Source organism: Podarcis gaigeae, assembly GCF_964106915.1.
Source record: "Podarcis gaigeae genome assembly, chromosome: 4".
In the NCBI taxonomy this organism is placed as follows: domain Eukaryota; kingdom Metazoa; phylum Chordata; class Lepidosauria; order Squamata; family Lacertidae; genus Podarcis; species Podarcis gaigeae.
The window spans coordinates 91949839-91970182 of record NC_139677.1 but is presented as its reverse complement, the minus strand read 5'-3'; the positions used below and the strand labels follow the sequence as shown (position 1 = coordinate 91970182).

Sequence of the window (20344 nt, the reverse complement as noted above, 5' to 3'; positions counted from 1 at the left end):
ACATTCATTGTATTTGCAACCAAGATGGTAGGGGGAAAATGTCCTCTGTGTAACAGATGGCCCAAGGTCCACAGTAATGGTAGGAACAAATTTACCACTGCCCCACTGGGAATCTCTAGCTCCTTGGTCCATGTCTCTTGGCAGCTTCAGAGGAGGTTAACTAATGTCAATCTCCCCCTGATCTCTTTCCTTTATAGCAGAAAGGAGAAGGGACCATAGGCCGCTTGTTTTTGGTGACATCCCAGAATCACATGTTACTTGTCATCAAGTCAGTGATGGTAGGAACAAAGTGGATTTTTTCTCCCTGTACACTGCTTAGCTGGTGGAGCAGTTTCTCTGTATAATTCCAATAATGAGCTAGTCTCTGGCATGCTGTGCTGTTTTCTTTTGGCTGAGCTTATTGTTTTTGCCACTGCTATTGATTTTGCTTTTTTTATTTTTTGCATATTTGTGTACGTTTTCAGTGTTCTGAAATTTCCTAGGCTGCCGTGGGAATTTTATTGAAGGGTTGGGTATGAATCCCTAAAATAAAGAAATACAGTTTTTTTAAAATGCTCCTCTGTGAACGTTAGGGATGTAGAAAGGCAGCGATTTCCTTTCCGATCTGTATTCATTACTGTCAGCGCTGTTTTTATCCTACTGTTTCAGTTCGGTTTCTGCCAAATATTTGTCTCACTGTCAGCTATTTAATGTGAGTTATACAGGTTTCCCCAGAGGGTAGGACCTTAAACAAGATTCAAATGGCAAGAAAGAGGATTTTGGCTTAATGGAAGGAAGAACTTGATAATGACATGAGCAGCTAGACCAGGAGGAACCAATGTGTTGCCCTCCATAAGTTGCTGCAATCCAACTTCAGCTTCAGCCAGCATGACTAGGGATGATTGGGGTTGTGGTCCAACAGCAATTGGAGAGTACCATGTTGGCTGGAGCTAACTCTTTATCAGCAAAAACACAATCTCCACAGACGTGACTGATTCTCAGGCCTAATGAACAGAGCAGCTCATTCCCAGTGGTCTTCCTCCATGAAAATCAGTTGCAGAGACTGAAAGTCCCCACCTCCTCACCAGGGCTTTCCCCAAGCATCTGAGACCTTGCCTCCGTGCAACCCTGTCTCCACCCTTTTCGTGCCTCTTCTGGTTCTGGGTTAAAAGCAGAGATAAGATCTTGTTGCAGCCAGAACGGGAGACACCCGTGACTCTTCACTAGCCTGACTCATCTCTGTGTCTTGGCCTCCCTTATCCCCATCTTCTGCTTCAGCTTCTGCCTCTGATTCTGGACTTCTCTCTGCCACAGACTCTCCCAGCTCACTAAGTCCTGTCACCTCTTCAGCTTCAGACACCTCCCCTCAGTCTTCTCCCACTTCATTGTCCTACCACCAGGCCCTGGGCTGTGCCATCTTACTTTGGTGGTTTCCCACCTGGTTCCTCCCACCATTCCTCTACATCCAACCAGTCCACGACACCCTGAGTGAGACAGTGCAACAGACTGTCCCAGAAGGGGGTGGACTTGCCTTCATTTTTGACGCTTTTTAGCAGTAGATGGATGACCACCTGTCAGAGATGTTGTAGCAGTAGATTTCCTGCCCTGTCAGGTGTTGAACTAGAGGACCTTTGAGGTCTGTTCCGCTCTATGATTCCCTGAATGCTTTCTTAGTGCCAGTTCAACCTCCCTGACAACATAGCTATACTTGTCGCTTTCCCTGATACCACCAGCGAAGGAGCCTTGAAAGCTGTGAGGTTCCTGGCTGCTCAGACTTGCCAGGGATCAATACAAGGTGGAAAAAAATAGTAATGTATGAAAGTAAACAGTTTGAAAAAGCTGCATGTCTTGACGAAACACACAGGAGAGTTGATCAGGTATTATTGATTAATGTGCTTTGCAGTTGAATATAGACTGGGTTAGGAGCTAAGGTGCTTTGTGGGAATGTTGTAACATCATTGCAATAAATCGATTCCCACTAGTATTTAAAAACCAGCAGCGGAATTTACAGAATTATACTCAGTTTGAAAGGACGACTGTGGTCTGAAATCATGCCATAAAAAATTGTGCGCAGCTCATAGAAATTTCCACTCTTTTCAGAGGCAGCTTCCTCTCTTTTCTGCGCCCTGCTATTTTTGATGTTTTAAAGTCTCTCTAAAATTATGGCCACTCCACTGCCAGTGTCATAGATGAGCGTCCATGGTGTATAGCTAACGATGGGTGTTTTCATAACTGAAGTCCATTAGCTTGTTTCGTGGAACAAGATAACTGAGTGTCCGAGCTTCAGGGAAGCATCAGGAATCAGTAGGGAACAAGGTGCTTTTCGCCAAACAACCTAACCTGTGATTTGTTCTTTGTCCAGCATATTTTTTGTAAATTGAATAAGAAGAGCACGCTGTCTTGGTGAAATACTGGCTGTCGTTATTTATAGGCCAGAAAAAATATTTTCCTGAAATTAATAACATTAAATTACTGGGATTACTGAAAAAGGAGAATTTATCCTAGGGAAAAGTTTGGAATGGGGGCCTTTCGAAGTCACATTTAAATTTTTGGTAGGAAAAATGTCCCATCATTATGTGGGGCAAATTATATGGCGAGGGAAGGTACATGGTCCGGGTCAGATCCTGTTTTGTGACCCCCCCCCAAATTGTGTCTGATGCCCCCAACATTTGGTGATGCCCACCCACACCCCAGCAACAATGGGCTTACCAGTGCCATTAGGCAACGGTAGTAAGCTTCCCATCATCCAAATTATCTTTAAATGCCTAGGAGGATTGCAGATATTTAAAATGTTGGACAGCTTGCAGTTGATCTCTGATAAGTAGAAGCAACTGGGATGTGCAGGTGGGTGAGCCCAGTCTGTAGCAGGCATCAGCACTGGGGGACCCTCAGTAGATGCTTAAGGGTGATAGGTACTGACGCCTCTCCTGTACATATATTTTAGGAAGGTCTGGGGCTGCAGTCCTATGCACTCTCTGTACATGACTGCAGTGCACTTTGCTCGTAGAGGCCAGGGCAGCTAGGAGCCAGGGTTACCGGGCAAGTTTTGGCACCACCACAACATTGCAGCAAGTTCAGCTCTTTGCTTTTCCCCATGTGAGTGAATGACAGTCCTTCGTGCATGCGAAAATAAAGGATGCGTTTTCAGTTGAATGTAGAACTTGACCCATGCTTTTGGTGGTCTCATTGGCTGGAGGAGGTTCCCATATATCTCCTAGACTCCCCCCCCTTATTACAGCTTATTTATAGGTATCTATGGTTGGAGCTGAAGATCTCACTTATGCCAGAGTCGGGTTGAACAGGTTGTGACCCACCAAGATGTAAACCTATCATATTTGCTCATCGAAAGTTGATTTATGTTTGTGATCAACCAGCTATTCTGCAACATGGGTTGTTCAGGTTTCTCTAGAACAGCAGTTCTCAACCTGTAGATCCCCAGATGTTGTTGGACTACAACTCCCATCATCCCTGAGCTCTGGCCTTGCTAGCTAGGGGTGATGGGAGTTGTAGTTCAACAACATCTGGGGACCCACAGGTTGAGAAAGGCTGCTCTAGAATGTGATAGACTTTTTGGAGTGCGGGGCAGAATTTTGGGAGCTGAATTTTTTATATATATAAAAAATTACATAATCTATAAACACAGTTGAGTAATGGCAGCATGTGGAATATTTGTCTTCCACTAATCAATGCCTATCTTTTTCTTTTCTTAAAGGATGAAAGAATGATGTGATGGAGAGAAATATGGGCCATTGGTCAGGTCCTTTGGCCCCCACGCCTGGCCTAGTCTTCCTGCTTGTTCAGCTTTTGGCCAGCGCCTGCCATGGCCTTCAAGGGGCAATGCCATTTGGCTTCCACTTCACACATTCCATATACAACACCACAGTGTACGAGAACTCTGCGGCACGGACCTATCTTAACAGCCAAAGTAGAATGGGCATCACTATGGCGGACCTCTCTTGGGATATCAAATACAGGATAGTGTCTGGCGACGATGAAGGCTTTTTCAAGGCAGAGGAAGTTGTCATAGCTGATTTCTGTTTCCTTAGGATAAGGACTAAAGGTGGGAATTCTGCCATATTGAATCGAGAAATCCAGGACAACTATTTGCTGATAATAAAGGGCTCTGTCCGTGGAGAAGACTTGGAAGCATGGACAAAAGTGAACATCCAGGTTTTAGACATGAACGATTTGCGGCCTTTGTTTTCACCAACCACCTATTCCGTAACCATAGCAGAAAGCACTCCTCTTAGGACTAGCATCGCACAGGTTACAGCGACAGATGCTGATATTGGTTCCAACGGTGAATTCTATTACTACTTTAAAAATAAAGTCGACCTCTTCTCTGTCCATCCAACTAGTGGGGTCATCTCTTTAAGCGGACGGCTAAACTACGATGAGAAAAACAGGTATGATCTTGAAGTTTTGGCTGTGGACCGTGGAATGAAACTCTATGGTAACAACGGAGTAAGTAGCACTGCCAAACTTTACATACATATTGAGCGCATAAATGAGCACGCCCCAACTATCAATGTCGTAACCCACATTCCCTTCCCTTCGGACAAGGAGCCTACATATGCTATTGTTAACGTGGATGACTTAGATGAAGGTGCCAATGGCGAGATAGAATCTCTTTCTATTGTTGCTGGAGATCCCTTGGAACATTTCCACTTGACTAAGGATGGCAGATGGATGAACGAGTACAAAATCAAAGAGAAAAAGCCCATTGATTGGGACCATTTCCCATATGGTTGCAATCTTACGCTCCAAGCAAAAGACAAAGGGTCCCCTCAAAAGTTTTCGGCTGTGAAACTGGTACATATTGCCAGTCCCAGTAGAGGAAGCAGCCCTGTAAAGTTCGAAAAGGAAACATATGATGTGGCCATTAGTGAATTCTCTCCTCCCGGAGTAGTCGTTGCTATAGTTAAGCTAACTCCAGAACTGCAGGGCGAAGGATATAAATTGTCTCCCAGCGAGGATGCAGAGTATTTTAAGATTAATCCCAGGACAGGTCTAATTACCACTGCGCGCCCTTTAAAAATTGTTGACAAGGAGTTTTACGACTTAGAAGTAACGAACAAAGAAGGATACTTGAAAACACATGTTACTGTCAGGATAGAAGATGCCAATGACCACATCCCAGAGTTTACACAACCTTCGTACAGCTCCTATGTCAACGAAAGTGTCCCCGTGGGTACTAGCATTTTGTCAGTTTCTGCTTTTGATAAGGATCGAGGAGAAAACGGCTACATCACGTACAGCATTGCTAGTCTAAATTCGCTCCCCTTTTCCATCAACCAGTTTACTGGGGTTATTAGCACATCTGAAGAGCTGGATTTTGAGTCCTCCCCGGAGAGCTACAGGTTTATTGTTAGGGCCTCAGACTGGGGCTCGCCTTACCGCCACGAAAGCGAGGTGAATGTCACAATATACATAGGCAACGTAAACGATAACAAGCCGTTGTTTGAAAAGGTGGCTTGTCAGGGAGTGATTTCATCAGATTTCCCTGTTGGTGGGCACATCACAGCAGTCTCTGCTATAGATATAGACGAGTTGGAGCTTGTAAAATACAAAATAATTTCGGGTAACGAGCTGGGATTTTTCTACCTGAATCCAGACTCGGGGGTTCTGCAGCTCAAAAAGTCCCTGTCTGGCTCCGGCGTGAAGAGCAACAACTTTGGACTTAGGATAACAGCAACCGACGGAGAGAATTTTGCTGATTCCATGTTCGTTAACATCTCTGTGGTTCACGGGAAAGTGTCTTCTAAAACCTTTAGCTGCCGAGAGACCAGAGTTGCTCAGAGGCTGGCAGAGAAGTTGCTGAAAAAGGCTAAAGCCAACGTGAAGCTAAATTCCGAAGACGGCTTCCTGGATTTCTATTCCGTGAACAGGCAGGCCCCACATTTTGACAAATCCTTTCCTTCTGACGTATCCGTCAGAGAGGACCTTCCCGTTGGGGCCACCATATTCCAAATCAAGGCCTATGATGCCGATTCCGGCTTTAACGGGAAAGTGCTGTACACCATATCAGATGGCAATACAGACAGCTGCTTTAACCTTGAAGTGGAGACAGGGCTGCTTAAGGTCCTTTTGCCCCTGGATCGCGAAAAAACAGAGCTATATCTCCTGAACATTACCATTTATGACTTAGGTAGCCCCCAGAAAGCCACGTGGAGATTACTTACTATAACCATAGAGGATGCAAATGACAATGCACCTCTATTTTTGCAGGAAGGCTACTCGGTTAATATGTTGGAAAGTACTGGTATTGGTGTGGAAATTATCCAGGTAGAGGCCAGAGATAGAGATTTGGGGCCCAACGGGGAGGTGACTTACTCCATATTGACAGACACGCAGCAATTTGTTATCAATAGCTCTACAGGAATAGTATACACGGGGGACCATTTAGACAGGGAATCGAAGGCAAATTATACATTAAAGATAGAGGCGAGAGACAGAGCAGAGAGTGGGCACCAGCAGTCTTCTGTCGTCCCTCTGAATGTTTTTTTGGATGACGTCAATGATTGTTCCCCAGCATTCATTCCCCCTAGCTATAGTGTGAAGGTCCTGGAAGATCTGCCAGTTGGTACCGTCATTGCTTGGCTTGAAACTCAAGACCCTGATCTTGGTCTCGGAGGACAAGTGCGCTATTCCTTGGTGAACGATTACAATGGAAGGTTTGAAATCGACAAAGCCAGTGGTGCTATCCGCCTAAGCAAAGAACTCGACTACGAGAAGCAACAGTTCTACAACCTAACCGTGAGGGCAAAGGATAAAGGCCGCCCCGTTTCTTTATCCTCGGTTTCCTTTGTGGAAGTTGAAGTTGTGGATGTGAACGAAAACCTCTACACCCCTTATTTTCCCGACTTTGCCGTCATTGGATCAGTAAAGGAAAACTCACGCATTGGAACAAGCGTTTTGCAAGTGAGCGCGAAGGACGACGATACCGGCAGGGATGGCGAGATCCAGTACTCTATCCGAGATGGCAGTGGGCTTGGACGGTTCAACGTAGATGAGGAAACAGGTAAGTGTTGCTGCAAACTAAACCGGAAGTATATTCTCTGTGGATTATATCTAATATTAGGCATACTCAGAGACCCATTGAAGCTCATTGACATGACTAACTTAACCCCGTTAATTTCAGTGGGTCTACTCTTGAGTAGAACTAGGTTCTGTATATAACCATGCTCAATCTTAGCCAATGGATGTTAACCCTTCAGGGTGATGGAAGTGTGCACTGCTATCCAACATTGAGTGGTGTAAATGGGAGCCACACCAGATGGTTCAATTTTGGATTACCTTCACAAGGAAAATAAGCATCGGAACCCACAACACTTGATAGTTCTCTTCCTGTCAAGTTAATCTAGAAACAAGCTTCTTTCGTGTGCACATTTGCTAGATCGGGGTCCTTCCAGACTTGTGTTTTACTGTGGGTATATTTTGCAACGTATTCTCAAGGCAGCTATAATTTGTTAGTGGTAGACTTGAGTTCTGAGGCGCTTCCTCAATGCTACCACATTATTGCTTTCTGGAGGGGCTACAGTGCTGCTGAAGTAGGACAAAAACAAACCAGAATGTTTGTGGTCTAAGAAGTTACAGGATTTCATTCAACAGAAAGTTGAAGAAGAATAAAAGTTACGGGATTTCTGTGGGATGTTATGAGATATGCACGGATTGGAAACGAAGCAGTGCGACCATCCCAAAATCCTCGTGCACAAGCATCATTGAAAGTGGGATTGCATTTGACCATCCCAAGAGCATCGGGGGGGGGGGGGGAATAATGTATTTGCAATAAAAAGGCTGTCTCAAGGGGCCTTGGTTCGGGCTTTAAAAATTAGGTGCTGGATATTAAGCTTTGGGCTCTGAATGAATGTGTTCTAGCTTTTCTTTAATTATTTCAGCAGCAATGAAATCCTATCTGTCGATCACCATAGCCATGAAAAAGAGTTAATTGCTCAGTTATATCTATCCCAGTGGAGACACAAAATCACATGCGTTCCTTTGCTGCTGCCCTCTTCTTACTGAAAAGCAAATGGTGGCCTATCGGTGACTCCATTACTGCCTGTGTATTATGTTGTGATAACTGTAAATTATGCAGGTCGTGGTGGCACTGAGGCAGTCGGTGCACTCCTGACCCCATCAAAAACGTGAGACTCTGCCAAATGGACTTTGGGATGGGTGGAGGAAACATTACTGGGTGTCTTGTTCTCCATGTGTTTTGTTCAATGGAGTTGTTTGGCTTCTTTTAACAAAAAAGGGCAGTTCAGAAGGAACGTTAATTACTGTAGAAATAAGCTGTAGTAGGGTGAGCCGGCTTGATGTTTGAACTTCGTGCTTGTATCAGGTGTCCCTTTTTTATTATGCAAAATGCATTAAATGTACTCATTTTCCAGAGATGATTATGGGTCTGATGGCTTTCAGAGATTTAAATTACCCCCTCACTGCCATTATGGAACATTATCAAAACCGGGAGAAGGAAGGAGTGGAGGGATACAGGCATATGATAAAATTGCAGTTCAACAAGCTGGTTGTTTAAGCATCTAATAGCTGCTGGCGTTAATGGGACAGCTGTGACATTAGATTAAGTGAGGAAATTAGAAAGCATTAGTTTGCATTTTTTCAGAAATTTCATTAAGAGCTGCCTTTGCATTGAGCTTTGCCCCGAGATGAGCCGCGGATCGGCAGCGCAAACTCGCCGCCTCTCCCCCTTCCTCTTGTCTGCTTCTTCTGTGCCAGTGAATAAAGAACCCTTAAAAGCTGGAGATCCATAGCAGAGATAAGGAAACTGTGACCTTCCAGATGTTGTTGGCCTGGATTTCACATCTGCCCTCAGCAATGTAGATGAAAGACAGTGATGGTGGGAGGAGGAGTGGCTGGCCTGGTGGGGCACAGACAGAGCAGGAAGTCTCCTGTCAGAAGGGATGAGATTGCAGTAAGGTTGTTGTTGTTTAGTCGTGTCTGACTCTTTGTGACCCCATGGACCAGAGCACGCCAGGCACACCTGTCTTCCACTGCCTCCCGCAGTTTGGTCAAACTCATGCTGGTAGCTTCGAGAACACTGTCCAACCATCTCGTCCTCTGTCGTCCCCTTCTCCTTGTGCCCTCAATCTTTCCCAACACCAGGGTCTTTTCCAGAGAGTCTTCTCTTCTCATGAGGTGGCCAAAGTATTGGAGCCTCAGCTGCAGGATCTGTCCTACCAGTGAGCACTCAGGGCTGATTTATTTCAGAATGGAGAAGCTTGATCTTCTTGCAGTCCATGGGACTCTCAGGTAAGGTAAGGTTGGGTCTGTGCAAACCCACGAGTAGACCTAATTCAGACAGTGCATCTACATAGGCCTGACTTTGCTGCCACCTGTGTGCAGTCATAGATTGGGCACAGAAACTGCTTGGGTTGCCCTGTTTGGCGGTATCTGTTGGGAGAGAGACGGGAAATGTGTCCCTTTTATTTCTCCTTGACCTCTCAGCAGCTTTCAATGAGCATCGACCATGATATCCTTCTGGAACGAGTGTCCAAGTTAGAAGTGGACAGCACTGCTTTGCTTTGCGATGGTTTCAGTCCTACTTGGATGGTCATTTCCAGAGGGTGATGCTTGGGCCCTGTGGAGTCTTCAGTGCTTCCTTGGAGCATCTCCACCCCCCATTGTTCAGCCCGGACACTGAGGTCCAGCGAGAAGTGAGGTTGCAGGGAACCAGGCAATGGGCCTTCTCAGTAGTGGCATCCACCCTGTGGAATACTTTCCCATCATATGTCAAGGAAATAAACAACTATCTTACTTTTAGAAGGCAGCCATGTTTAGGGAAGTTTTTAATGTTTGATCTATTATTATTATTATTATTATTATTATTCTGTTGGGAGCCACCCATAGTGACTGGGAAAACCCAGCCAGATGGGTGGGGTATAAATAATAAATTGTTATTATAAATTATTATATTCAGTTTGATCCCCTGTGCTGTTTAGCATCTATATGAAACCATTGAGTGCAGGATAGTAGATTCCCCCAATTTAACAGTCCTGCAAGTTTTTTCAGAAGTAAGAGTGGGATATAAATGCAATAATAAAAAAGAGAAAATAAACAAGTTTCCCTGCTGGGAATTTTCAAGAAGCAGGGAGCAAGCATACCAGCTCCCCAGTAAATACTCCGTAGCGGCCCTCTCTGCCCACTGAGTTGGATACCCACACTGTAATATATGCAGCACACTTGCTAATTTGGTTTCAAAGAACAGTCTTTATGTATATAGTTGTCATTCACGGGTTGCTGTGGTTGAAGTACATAATGCATTTCTTTCTCCAAAGGCCTATGATAATTTTTTTCATTTGTTATTAAAGCACAAGATGAAAAAAGTTTCTGTTTGGGCTAATTCAAACTGTTTAATCAGACATCAAGATCCCAAGCTGATTATGAAAGCCAGACAGCGCTGTATACACTCTGGGGTCTGGTTTAGGAAAAAAGGCAGTGAAAACATTTAAAAGTCTGTTTGAGCTGCAGCCCTGACACTTGTGTTAAGGTAGTGTAGTTCGCAACTACATGGCCCAGAGATTCAGCTTCAGATGACAAGGACTTCTAAAGAGTTCTCTGTCTGGAAAACCCTACCCCAGAAGATAGCCATAGGACCTCCTACCTTGTGGCACTCTGTCTCTAGGTGACAATAAAGCTTGCTTATAATGTCACTACATTATAAGCAAACTTTTGAGTTCTGCAGGATTTGTTGTCAGGTTGGATGTTAAGCAAAGGAGTTGGGGTGGGGTGGGGAACTCGAGGGACACGGGTGGCGCTGTGGTCTAAACCACAGAGCCTAGGACTTGCCGATCAGAAGGATGAGCTCCCATTGCTCGGTCCCTGCTCCTGCCAACCTAGCAGTTCGAAACACGAAGTGCAAGTAGATAAATAGGTACTGCTCCGGCGGGAAGGTAAACAACGTTTCCGTGCACTGCTCTGGTTCGCCAGAAGCGGCTTAGTCATGTTGGCCACATGACCCAGAAGCTGTATGCCGGCTCCCTCGGCCAATAAAGTAAGATGAGCGCCACAACCCCAGAGTCGGCCACAACTGGACCTAATGATCAGGGGTCCCTTTACCTGTTTGGCATGACACCTAAATGGAAACTCCACATTCAAAGGTATTTTATATCTGAATATGTTGCTGCAAAACAACAGTTAGAGCTATTACCTTCAAACTCTGCTTGTGTGCTGCTCTGGTTTGCCAGAAGTGGGTTAGTCATGCTGGCTCCCTCGGCCAATAAAGCGAGATGAGCGCCGCAACACCAGAGTCGGTCACGACTGGACCTAATGGTCAGGGGACCCTTTACCTTTTAGAGAACTATCTTAATGTTAAAGCAGGAATGGGGAATTTTTTTGGTGGCGGGGGTCACACCCTCATTCTTCCTGCCATGGTGGGCCAAATTTGTTAGGTGGGAAGCCCTGTCACTTTGATGTCAGGGTGACATGGCTTCGAAGCCCTGACCGCTGAAACTTCCAAGTGCAGCAGAGGGCTGTCTGAAAGCCCTTTTGCAAACCCCCCAGGCTGCTATTTAAGCCTTTGGTTCTTAGAGGTTCAAAGACTAATGTGCTCTTTCCAAAAATGTTTTCAAATGGTTTGCTGCGTGCTCCTGTTCTCGACAGGAGAACTCGTGCATGAAGCTAAACTGAGGAGGGTTTAACCCCTGCTTATCAGCTGTGTTTTTCAAACATGGCCTTGTGGATCAGATGTGACTCTGTAGTGGGCCAAGATTGACATGTGGGCTGGAGGGGCCCAGCCACTGTGTTAAAGCCATAAAAACTGCATTTGTCTCAGTTTTAAGACAGAGTATATCACAAGTAGGCTGTTCAATGATTTCTATGCAAGTTTCAGGTTAGCACTAGAGATGCTGGATGAAGAAACACAAAACACCCCATTTTTGAAAAGGCGGAATAAGCTAATTTAATCCTTTTTCAATTTTTACTGGTACTCAATTATAGATCTGTGCTGCTCCATCAAATTGCTCTCATGTTTTGCGCAGTTTGTAGGAACTTTTTACATGCAAAACACACACTTTTAATGGTAAAATAGGGAACTTTTAAATAATAAAATAGTTTTGTAACTTTCACATGGAATACAAACTTATTTGCACACAGGAAAGTGCATTGCTAAATCCAGGTAAATGCATTACATTAGCTCGGGAAGTGTTAACCCAAGAACTGTTGAATGGTATTTCATCTATAAAGTCTTCCATAAGCCTTAAGGAGAGAGAAGTTCATGTATTTTATGTGTGGCGCCTTTTTTACTTCTTAGGAATTGACCCTGGCTGTTTATTGGTTTTCTGGAAACCTGTAGAAGTAAGCAAAAGTACAAGGGTGGGGGGGAGTGAAAACAATAAAATCAATATTTTTTGCTGCTCGCATCGCTGTGACAAGAGGGCTGCAGTAACCAACCTAATGACCACTGTTAAACACATCATCTCGTATTCGGGTCCTGCCAAATGAGGTGCAATTCTAATAAAGCCACACAATCTTCATTTGCGATACGATTCCCACCTCCTCTCCTGGATTCCTTCGAACGCACCGAGGGACTTATTTAGATGTGACACAATTTGTACTGGGAAGACACCTTCAGTTATCAATAAATCCCCAGTTGTTGTGCATAGCCAAGCGATTTCTAGATGGGCCTGGTCCACCCCGTTCTTGAAAATTTCAGAACCTACAGTCTTATAGGCCACCTGCCGTGTGGTCCAAGCATTCCTTCCTCAACACTGTTCCATGTGCTGCACTGCCGTAGAACCGGGACTGCCGTAATTCTGTACTAGCATGGAGCACCTGAAGCAGCCCAGAAATATGCAGAAGTCATCATTAAAAAATAAATAAGTAGATAGTGTGATTGGTTAGCTTGGACCCTCCCTGCCCAAAAGATGGCCAAGTCACACCAAAGTCACAGCGTCGTACCCCAGTGAGGTGGCAAGGCTTTGCAAGAGTTTTACCTTAAGGTGAAGCCCTTGCAGGTCTTTTCTATCCCACTGGACAGGAAGGGAGATTCGGCAAGGGCCTCTCCTTAAGGAAAGGTTCGGGCAGAGACTCACTGCTGGGCCAGGTGCGGGGGACTCTGCAAAGGCTTCTAGAGCAGATTGTGGGGCAGTACCAGGGCATTCCAAAATGTCCTTGGCTGCCCTTCTCCCAAGTTTTTCAATCAATGATGTATCAAGAGGTAGCCAAACCTGTGCCCCAAACCAAGCAAAGTTGGTTTTGATTCAAAATGGCTCCTGGCATCCAAAAGGCAGTGAAGACCCCACCTTGGGAACCTTTGAGCTGAGTTTAGTGATGATATGTCAAGAGGCAGCCAAGCCTTTGGAGAATGGACGGACAGAAAGGCAAGCCATTTTCAAAATATATGTCAGGGAAACGTGACCAGTCTCAGCTCTCTGGCTTGTGTGCCTGCAGGATATCATGCATTTTAAAACTCTTTTGATAGTTATACATGCACACACCAGCAGCTACAGTCACTCAGAGGCTTTATTGCCCAATGAAGCCTCACTCACAGACTCCTGTTTGATCTTAGAACAGTAGGGATCTAGATTTCATGACCTTGAAAATGCCAGATTCTGTAACTTGTCTGTCCATATTTTTGTTTCCTAGATAATTAGTTGCGTGTAAAGTATATCTCCACGCACAACAAGAGTCAAGTTTTATTTAAAGTTCACCTCCTGAAGGGGCATGGGAAGCATATAGATCTTTGACCACCCGGTCTAGGAAATACCTGGAGGCCGCAAAGTGTTTAGCCGCAAAGTTGCTGTATCCCCTACTTAAGTGATAAAAAACAGCTGGAAATTCCATTAAGCAAAGGTGGGATTTTAAATGATTATAAATTGGGCAGATTGAATTCTTCTGAGTCCTCAAAGCGGTTTCATAACACAATTCTAAATTTTCTTATATTAAACGACAGTAGCGATTGAAATGGCCTCAAAGATGGGCTTGCATGAATCGAAATAGAAACTTTCCAATTTGGGGGCTGGAAGTGGGAGGAGGGGGAATGCCTTATTTGCGGCGCCAAATTAACTTGTGCTGGGAACTTATAACACTAAGAAAAGCTTTAAAAGGAGGAGGCGGCGGTGATCCCTTCCTGCTACTGTTTCATCTTGGGGAGATGAGTAGGGTAAACACACTGCTGGAGACAAGCTGCATCTCATTTCAGTCTTTCCAAATGCTTCTGCAGGTATATTTGAGTTGAAGGGTGCTTTCATTTATCATTACCGTTTGAAGGAGTTTGATAAATATGTATGTTTTGCCACTGCCGAGATAGAGTTTCATTGAAAGGAAAATGTAATAAAAATGAAGATTTGGCTGGCGGGGGGAGTGGGGGTGACAACCAGCCAGCCCTACCTTTGTTATTTTTAGCTTCCATTTTTATGAAAGGATGTCTTATCTGTGGAACAGATCTGTTGAGGAGCTGCCTGCACCATTCATCCGAGGTTATATTAAATTCTTGGCTTAGTGGTACGTGAGCTATAAAAGGGAGGCTGGATTTGACGTCGTGCTGAGCAGTTTTTAATTACTGGAATACATAGCCTTTCCATATAGCAAGATGCTATATGGAGTGCCAAGTGTGCTATACTCCAAATGCCATTACAGAAGAATTATAATTTTTAAACTTCATTGCGTCAGCTCCTCTCACTTTGCATTTTTGGAAAGATTGTTCAAGGCATTCATTCTTACGCCATGATGTTGGTGACGTTGCCATCAAGACAGATGGAACTTTACATAACCTTGCCCCCGCTAAGCTGGCAATGCTACCTTAGTGGCAGAGCAATTTCCTTTCATCATTCAGAAAGATCCCCTGATTTAATCCCCACCATCTCTTGTTTAAATATCTCAGGTACAGGGCTGGGCAACTTACCATCCAAAACCGGTTTGAAGTCCATATCGTGATAACTGGCAATATATTGCGAATCACGATCTGTGAGAGGGCTGGGTGATAATCTGGTTTTCAGCATCATGATACATCATCAGCTAAACATAGCTACATATCACAATGTCTGAAATAAGGGTGGAATTATGCAGAGATGAGCAGTTCAGTAAATACAGTGGTACCTCGGGTTACAGATGCTTCAGGTTACAGACTCTGCTAACCTAGAAATAGTACCTTGGGTTAAGAACTTTGCTTCAGGATGAGAACAGAAATTGGGCTCTGGCGGCGCAGTGGCAGCAGGAGGCCCCATTAGCTAAAGTGGTGCTTCAGGTTAAAAACAGTTTCAGCTTAAGAACGGACCTCCAGAACGAATTACGTTCTTAACCTGAGTTACCACTGTACAGTTGTACCTTGGAAGTCAAACGGAATCCGTTCCGGAAGTCGGTTCAACTTCCGAAATCTTCAGAAACCAAGGTGCGGCTTCTGATTGGCTGCATTAAGCTCCCGTAGAGCCAATCAGAAGCCATGGCAGACATTTGGCTTCCAAAAGAACATTCGTAAACCGGAACACTCATGTCCGGTTTTCGATTGTTCGGGAGCCGGAACGTTTGACTCCCAAGGCGTTCGGGAGCCGAGGTACAACTGTATGCATTTATTGATGATTTTATGGATACCTGGTTGATTTTTATTCTCATGTGCTTTAAAGCACCTTGAAATACTGTTGTTGTTTATAAAAAAGCCTATTGGTTTTATTCTTGTACATTGTAAACTGCCTTGATATATATTTTTTTAATAAAAGGGCAGATTATAAAAAAGTAAAACAAATAAATAATACAAGAACCTTGGACCATTCATATAAGGCTCACCTGCCTTTAATTACCATCCTTAGCCTGTCTCTCCTTTATACTGATACCTGTGCCGTTGTTGTTACTACTACTGCTGCTACTATCCTGGCTCACTTTGCCTTTGCTTAACATCTTATTTCCTTTTGTAACACGAGTAGCGCTCAAGTGTTAACTTTTGACACGAGCAATAAATGGAATTGAGTGGCTAAGAGCACACTCTAGAAACCTCCCCATGTTAAGAACATCTATTTTCCTTTTGACACAATACGTTGGATTGAATCATTTAGCCCTTCTGCCAGCTAAGTATAAACCGATCAATATTGTCTGAACACGTCTCTGCCCCCCCCCCCCGCCAAACATCTTTCTCTGGCTAGGGAATTTCCCTGGACTGTTGTATGACTCTTTGTTTGAATGAAAGGGAAAGTAAGGCAAGTCTTGACCCCGAAAGCAGTGCTGGATTCATCCCACCAAGACCTGTACTGTTGACCTTAGTGTAGCATAATTGTTTTTAAAAGTGTTGGGAACATGTTCCGTGCTTTGTAAGAAGCACCTCTGTGCTCAAACCCTTGGCGAAATTTCAGTAAAGCGCATCCTGTTCTGTACTGCACAAAATAAGTGTGTGATTAAAAAGCAGCAACAACAAATTGGCGATTGAGTACGTAAGTTATCTGGCCTTTGCAGATATAAAAGGAGGAAAACCATTAGCTCTGTGGAATTGATAGAATTAGCAAAATGCATTCTTTTAAAAAAAAAAAATTATGGAGACTGTCTCACATCTATGTATTATTATTAAAAACCCATGCCAGCGGTTGCACCTACAGAAGAGGAGAGGGCGGAAGAACCTAGGTTTACAACCCATTAACAATTTATTTTGAGGGTAAAGTGTCACGTTGCCTGCAAACGTGTGTAAGAAAGCCTCAGTAGTTGCTTTTTTCAAAGAAAAAGTTCTCTAAAGGACGTGCTTTTGACTGTACAGGGAGGGGAGGCGCTCAGTCATTCCATGATATGCCATTTTCCCTCTCCAGATCCTTCCCTTTGTCCCAGCTGCCTTTACAGATGCATGCTTACAAGAATAAAGGCACATCTGGAAATAAAAAAAGAGTTTGGGTTACTGACATTAAGCAGAATAATCACTGGCAAGGCAAGGATTAAGAGCTGCCTCTCCATTCAAAACCACGCCCGCTGGTTTTCAGTTTTAAGAAACTTTCTTGGTCACGCTGGAGTGTGACCAAGAAGACGAAACTCATGGTTTATAGACATTTTTTGTCCATTGTCCCTCCCATACTGTACGTTTGTGTGGGAACATAAGACGTGGGCCTACACCAAATCAGAAACGTTGGTTCCGCCTAGGTCATAGAATCACAGAATTGTAAGAGCGTCATCTAGTCCAACTCCCTGCAATACAACAACAACAACAAACTTTATTATGGTCCAGAGACCCAACAAAACATTACAAATCAATACACAATTCATACAGCCTACCTCCAGGTTAATTAATCATTTTCTTTAGAATATAGGGCTCATTTGTCCTTGCAACCACCGATAAAAACTTTACCACTGCCAACATTCTAGCTTTTGTCCGGTCTTCCAGTAGGAACCTGACATAGTGAGCCTCTGATTTTCCCGGGAAAGGCACCAGCAGAAGTAGTATCAGTTCAGCCCTGGCCTGCTCATACTTCGTACAATGCAACAAAATGTGATTTATGGAATCGATGTCTTGCCTGGCAGGGGAGACACCTTGATCATGAAGGAGGTCTTCCCAGGGTGAGGCTCATCCATTGCACTGCGGGTGTGCTGACCCCTGTGATTTCCCCAAATGTGGGAAACTCGACTGCAATACAGGAATCTCAACTAAAGCATCCACGACAGATGGCTATCCAAGCACTGTCAGCAATGTCTACATCAAAGGTCACCAACCTTTTTGGACCAAGGAAGACATTTCGATTTCTGAGATGGTGCTGAAGGCCCCAGCCACAGAATGACTGCCAAAAGGGGCATGGGATAAAACAAAATTAGAGTGTAGTCCATGGGTAGGCAAACTAAGGCCCGGGGGCTGGATCCGGCCCAATTGCCTTCTAAATCAGCCCATGGACGGTCTGTGCATCAGTGTGTTTTTACATGAGTAGAATGTGTCTTTTTATTTAAAATGCATCTCTGGGTTATTTGTGGGGCATAGGAATTTGTTCATTCCCCCCCCCCTTCAAAATATAGACATGCCCCCTGCTTAAAAAGTTAGCTGACCCCTGGGTCATTGCCCCCTTCATGCACAACTGCATGCTTATCATAGGAAGTCAGCTTTGTCCTGCTGTTCCTGATTCTAGAGACATAGCTGTTGACGGCACAAGAACCACTCAGGGAAGAGGAAAATGGAGTGAAAAGGCTCGTTTGTTGTAGCCATGAACAGGAGCAGTTTAAAGGTTCTAATTGCTAGTGGCTATTTGGCGTGACGGGACGCGGGTGGCGCTGCGGGTTAAACCACAGAGCCTAGAACTTGCCGATCAGAAGGTCGGTGGTTCGAATCCCCGTGACGGGGTGAGCACCCGTTGTTTGGTCCCTGCTCCTGCCAACCTAGGGACGCAGGTGGCGCTGTGGGTTAAAGCCTCAGCGCCTAGGACTTGCCGATTGAAAGGTCAGCGGTTCGAATCCCTGCGGCGGGGTGCGCTCCCGCTGCTCGGTCCCAGCGCCTGCCAACCTAGCAGTTCGAAAGCACCTCCGGGTGCAAGTAGATAAATAGGGACCGCTTACCAGCGGGAAGGTAAACGGCGTTTCCGTGTGCGGCTCTGGCTCGCCAGAGCAGTGATGTCACGCTGGCCACGTGACCCGGAAGTGTCTCCGGACAGCGCTGGCCCCTGGCCTCTTGAGTGAGATGGGCGCACAACCCCAGAGTCTGTCAAGACTGGCCCGTACGGGCAGGGGTACCTTTACCTTTACCTTTACCTGCCAACCTAGCAGTTCGAAAGCACGTCAAAGTGCAAGTAGATAAATAGGTACCGCTCCGGCGGGAAGGTAAACGGCATTTCTGTGCATGGCTCTGGTTCGCCAGAAGCGGCTTAGTCATGCTGGCCACATGACCCGGAAGCTGTACGCCGGCTCCCTCGGCCAATAAAGTAAGATGAGCGCCACAACCCCAGAGTTGGCCACAACTGAACCTAATGGTCAGGGGTCCCTTTACCTTTACCCATTTGGCGTGACACCTAAATGGAAACTCCACATTCAGAGGTATTGTATATCTGAATATGTTGCTGCAAAACATGAGTTAGAGCTATCACCTTCAAACTCTGCTTGTGAGCTTCCTAGACATATCTTTGTGGGAAGCAGAATTCTGGACTCGCTGGGTTTTTTTTCTTGCTTTTAACATGTCCCCCGTGCAGCTCCCATTCATTTCAATGGGATGTGGAGAAGACGTTACTGGCAATTTTCCTTTCACATCACAGTGCCCTCCACCTGTCATTCTTCAAACTGGTGGTGGAGGAAATTGTCAAGGCGTCTTTTGGGCTGACAGATGCTCGATTTCAGAACTGAAAATTAATTTTAGAATTGCTTGCTCTATCAGTTTGTTTTTAAGTAAGACTTGTGTTAAAATGCCCTTGCATGTTTTACCATTTTGCATTGCAGTTGTTCTTGTTTATTCATTTGTAAGTCACAAGAGGCAAGGTAGAAATTTTAATGATTTTTTATTTTTAAAGAACAGGAATGGGCCTGGAGCAAAGTCCTCTTGTACTTCCCTGAAGGAGCCTAAAATCCTTTGTCAATTTTTGAAAGCGTGGCTCTTTAACAGAACCACCAGTGTGCTTATCTCGGTGCCCTCTTAAGAAGGTGAATCCCGTTTCCTGTTAATATTCTACTAAATAAATCGAGTTAGCATAATAACCTAATCACAAACACATTGATCTATCTCTGGGCTTTTTCTAGATGCGATAAAATGCAGTTAAGTAGGAAAAGGGATGGTTCAATATTGTACAGCATGTTCCCCACATCTCTCCCTTTTGTGGGACACCCCTCCCGCCTCAAGCCTTGTACGTGTCCCCCACCAGAAACTTCCACTTTGCAGAAAACTTGTGAATCTTGCTGCTGGGAGAAAAGAGTAGAATTGATTTGGAATGAGATGAATAAGTATGGAGAGGTGGATGAGCAAGCCAGCTTTGGAAGCCATTGCAATCAAAGTAGAGTTGACTTGAGAGGTGAGAGTTAGGGCTGGGTGATATATCAATATATTGTCCAAAACAGGTTTGAAGTCCGTATCGAGATACCTCAGGTTAAGCACTTAATTCGTTCCAGAGGTCCATACTTAACCTGAAATTGTTCTTAACCTGAAGCACCACTTTAGCTAATGGGGCCTCCTGCTGCCGCCGCGCCGCCAGAGCATGATTTCTGTTCTCATCCCGAAGCAAAGTTCTTAACCTGAAGCACTATTTCTGGGTTAGCGGAGTCTGTAACCTGAAGCGTATGTAACCTGAGGTACCACTGTACTGGTTTCATAATGTGTGTGTGTGCTATGCAAAAATCACAAAAACCATGAAGCCAGCCAGTGCCTTTACATAGCTCCATCCTTATTTCAGATATTGTGATGCATCGGTTTATCGAGATGTTTAGCTGTTGATATATCACAATGTTGAAAAACATATATTGCCCAGCCCTAGTGAGAGTAGAG

At 44.7% G+C, this 20344-nt stretch overlaps 1 protein-coding gene across 1 annotated transcript in view; it reads left to right on the top strand.

Moving 5' to 3' along the window:
- The window catches only part of FAT3 (FAT atypical cadherin 3), a 478212-nt gene that overhangs the window by 102912 nt on the left and 354956 nt on the right, over positions 1–20344 (top strand). The window contains exon 2 of the mRNA XM_083737613.1: positions 3692–7000. Coding sequence (XP_083593739.1) covers positions 3709–7000 — 3292 coding nt within the window. The 5' untranslated portion in view covers positions 3692–3708. The remainder of the gene's footprint in view (positions 1–3691; positions 7001–20344) is intronic.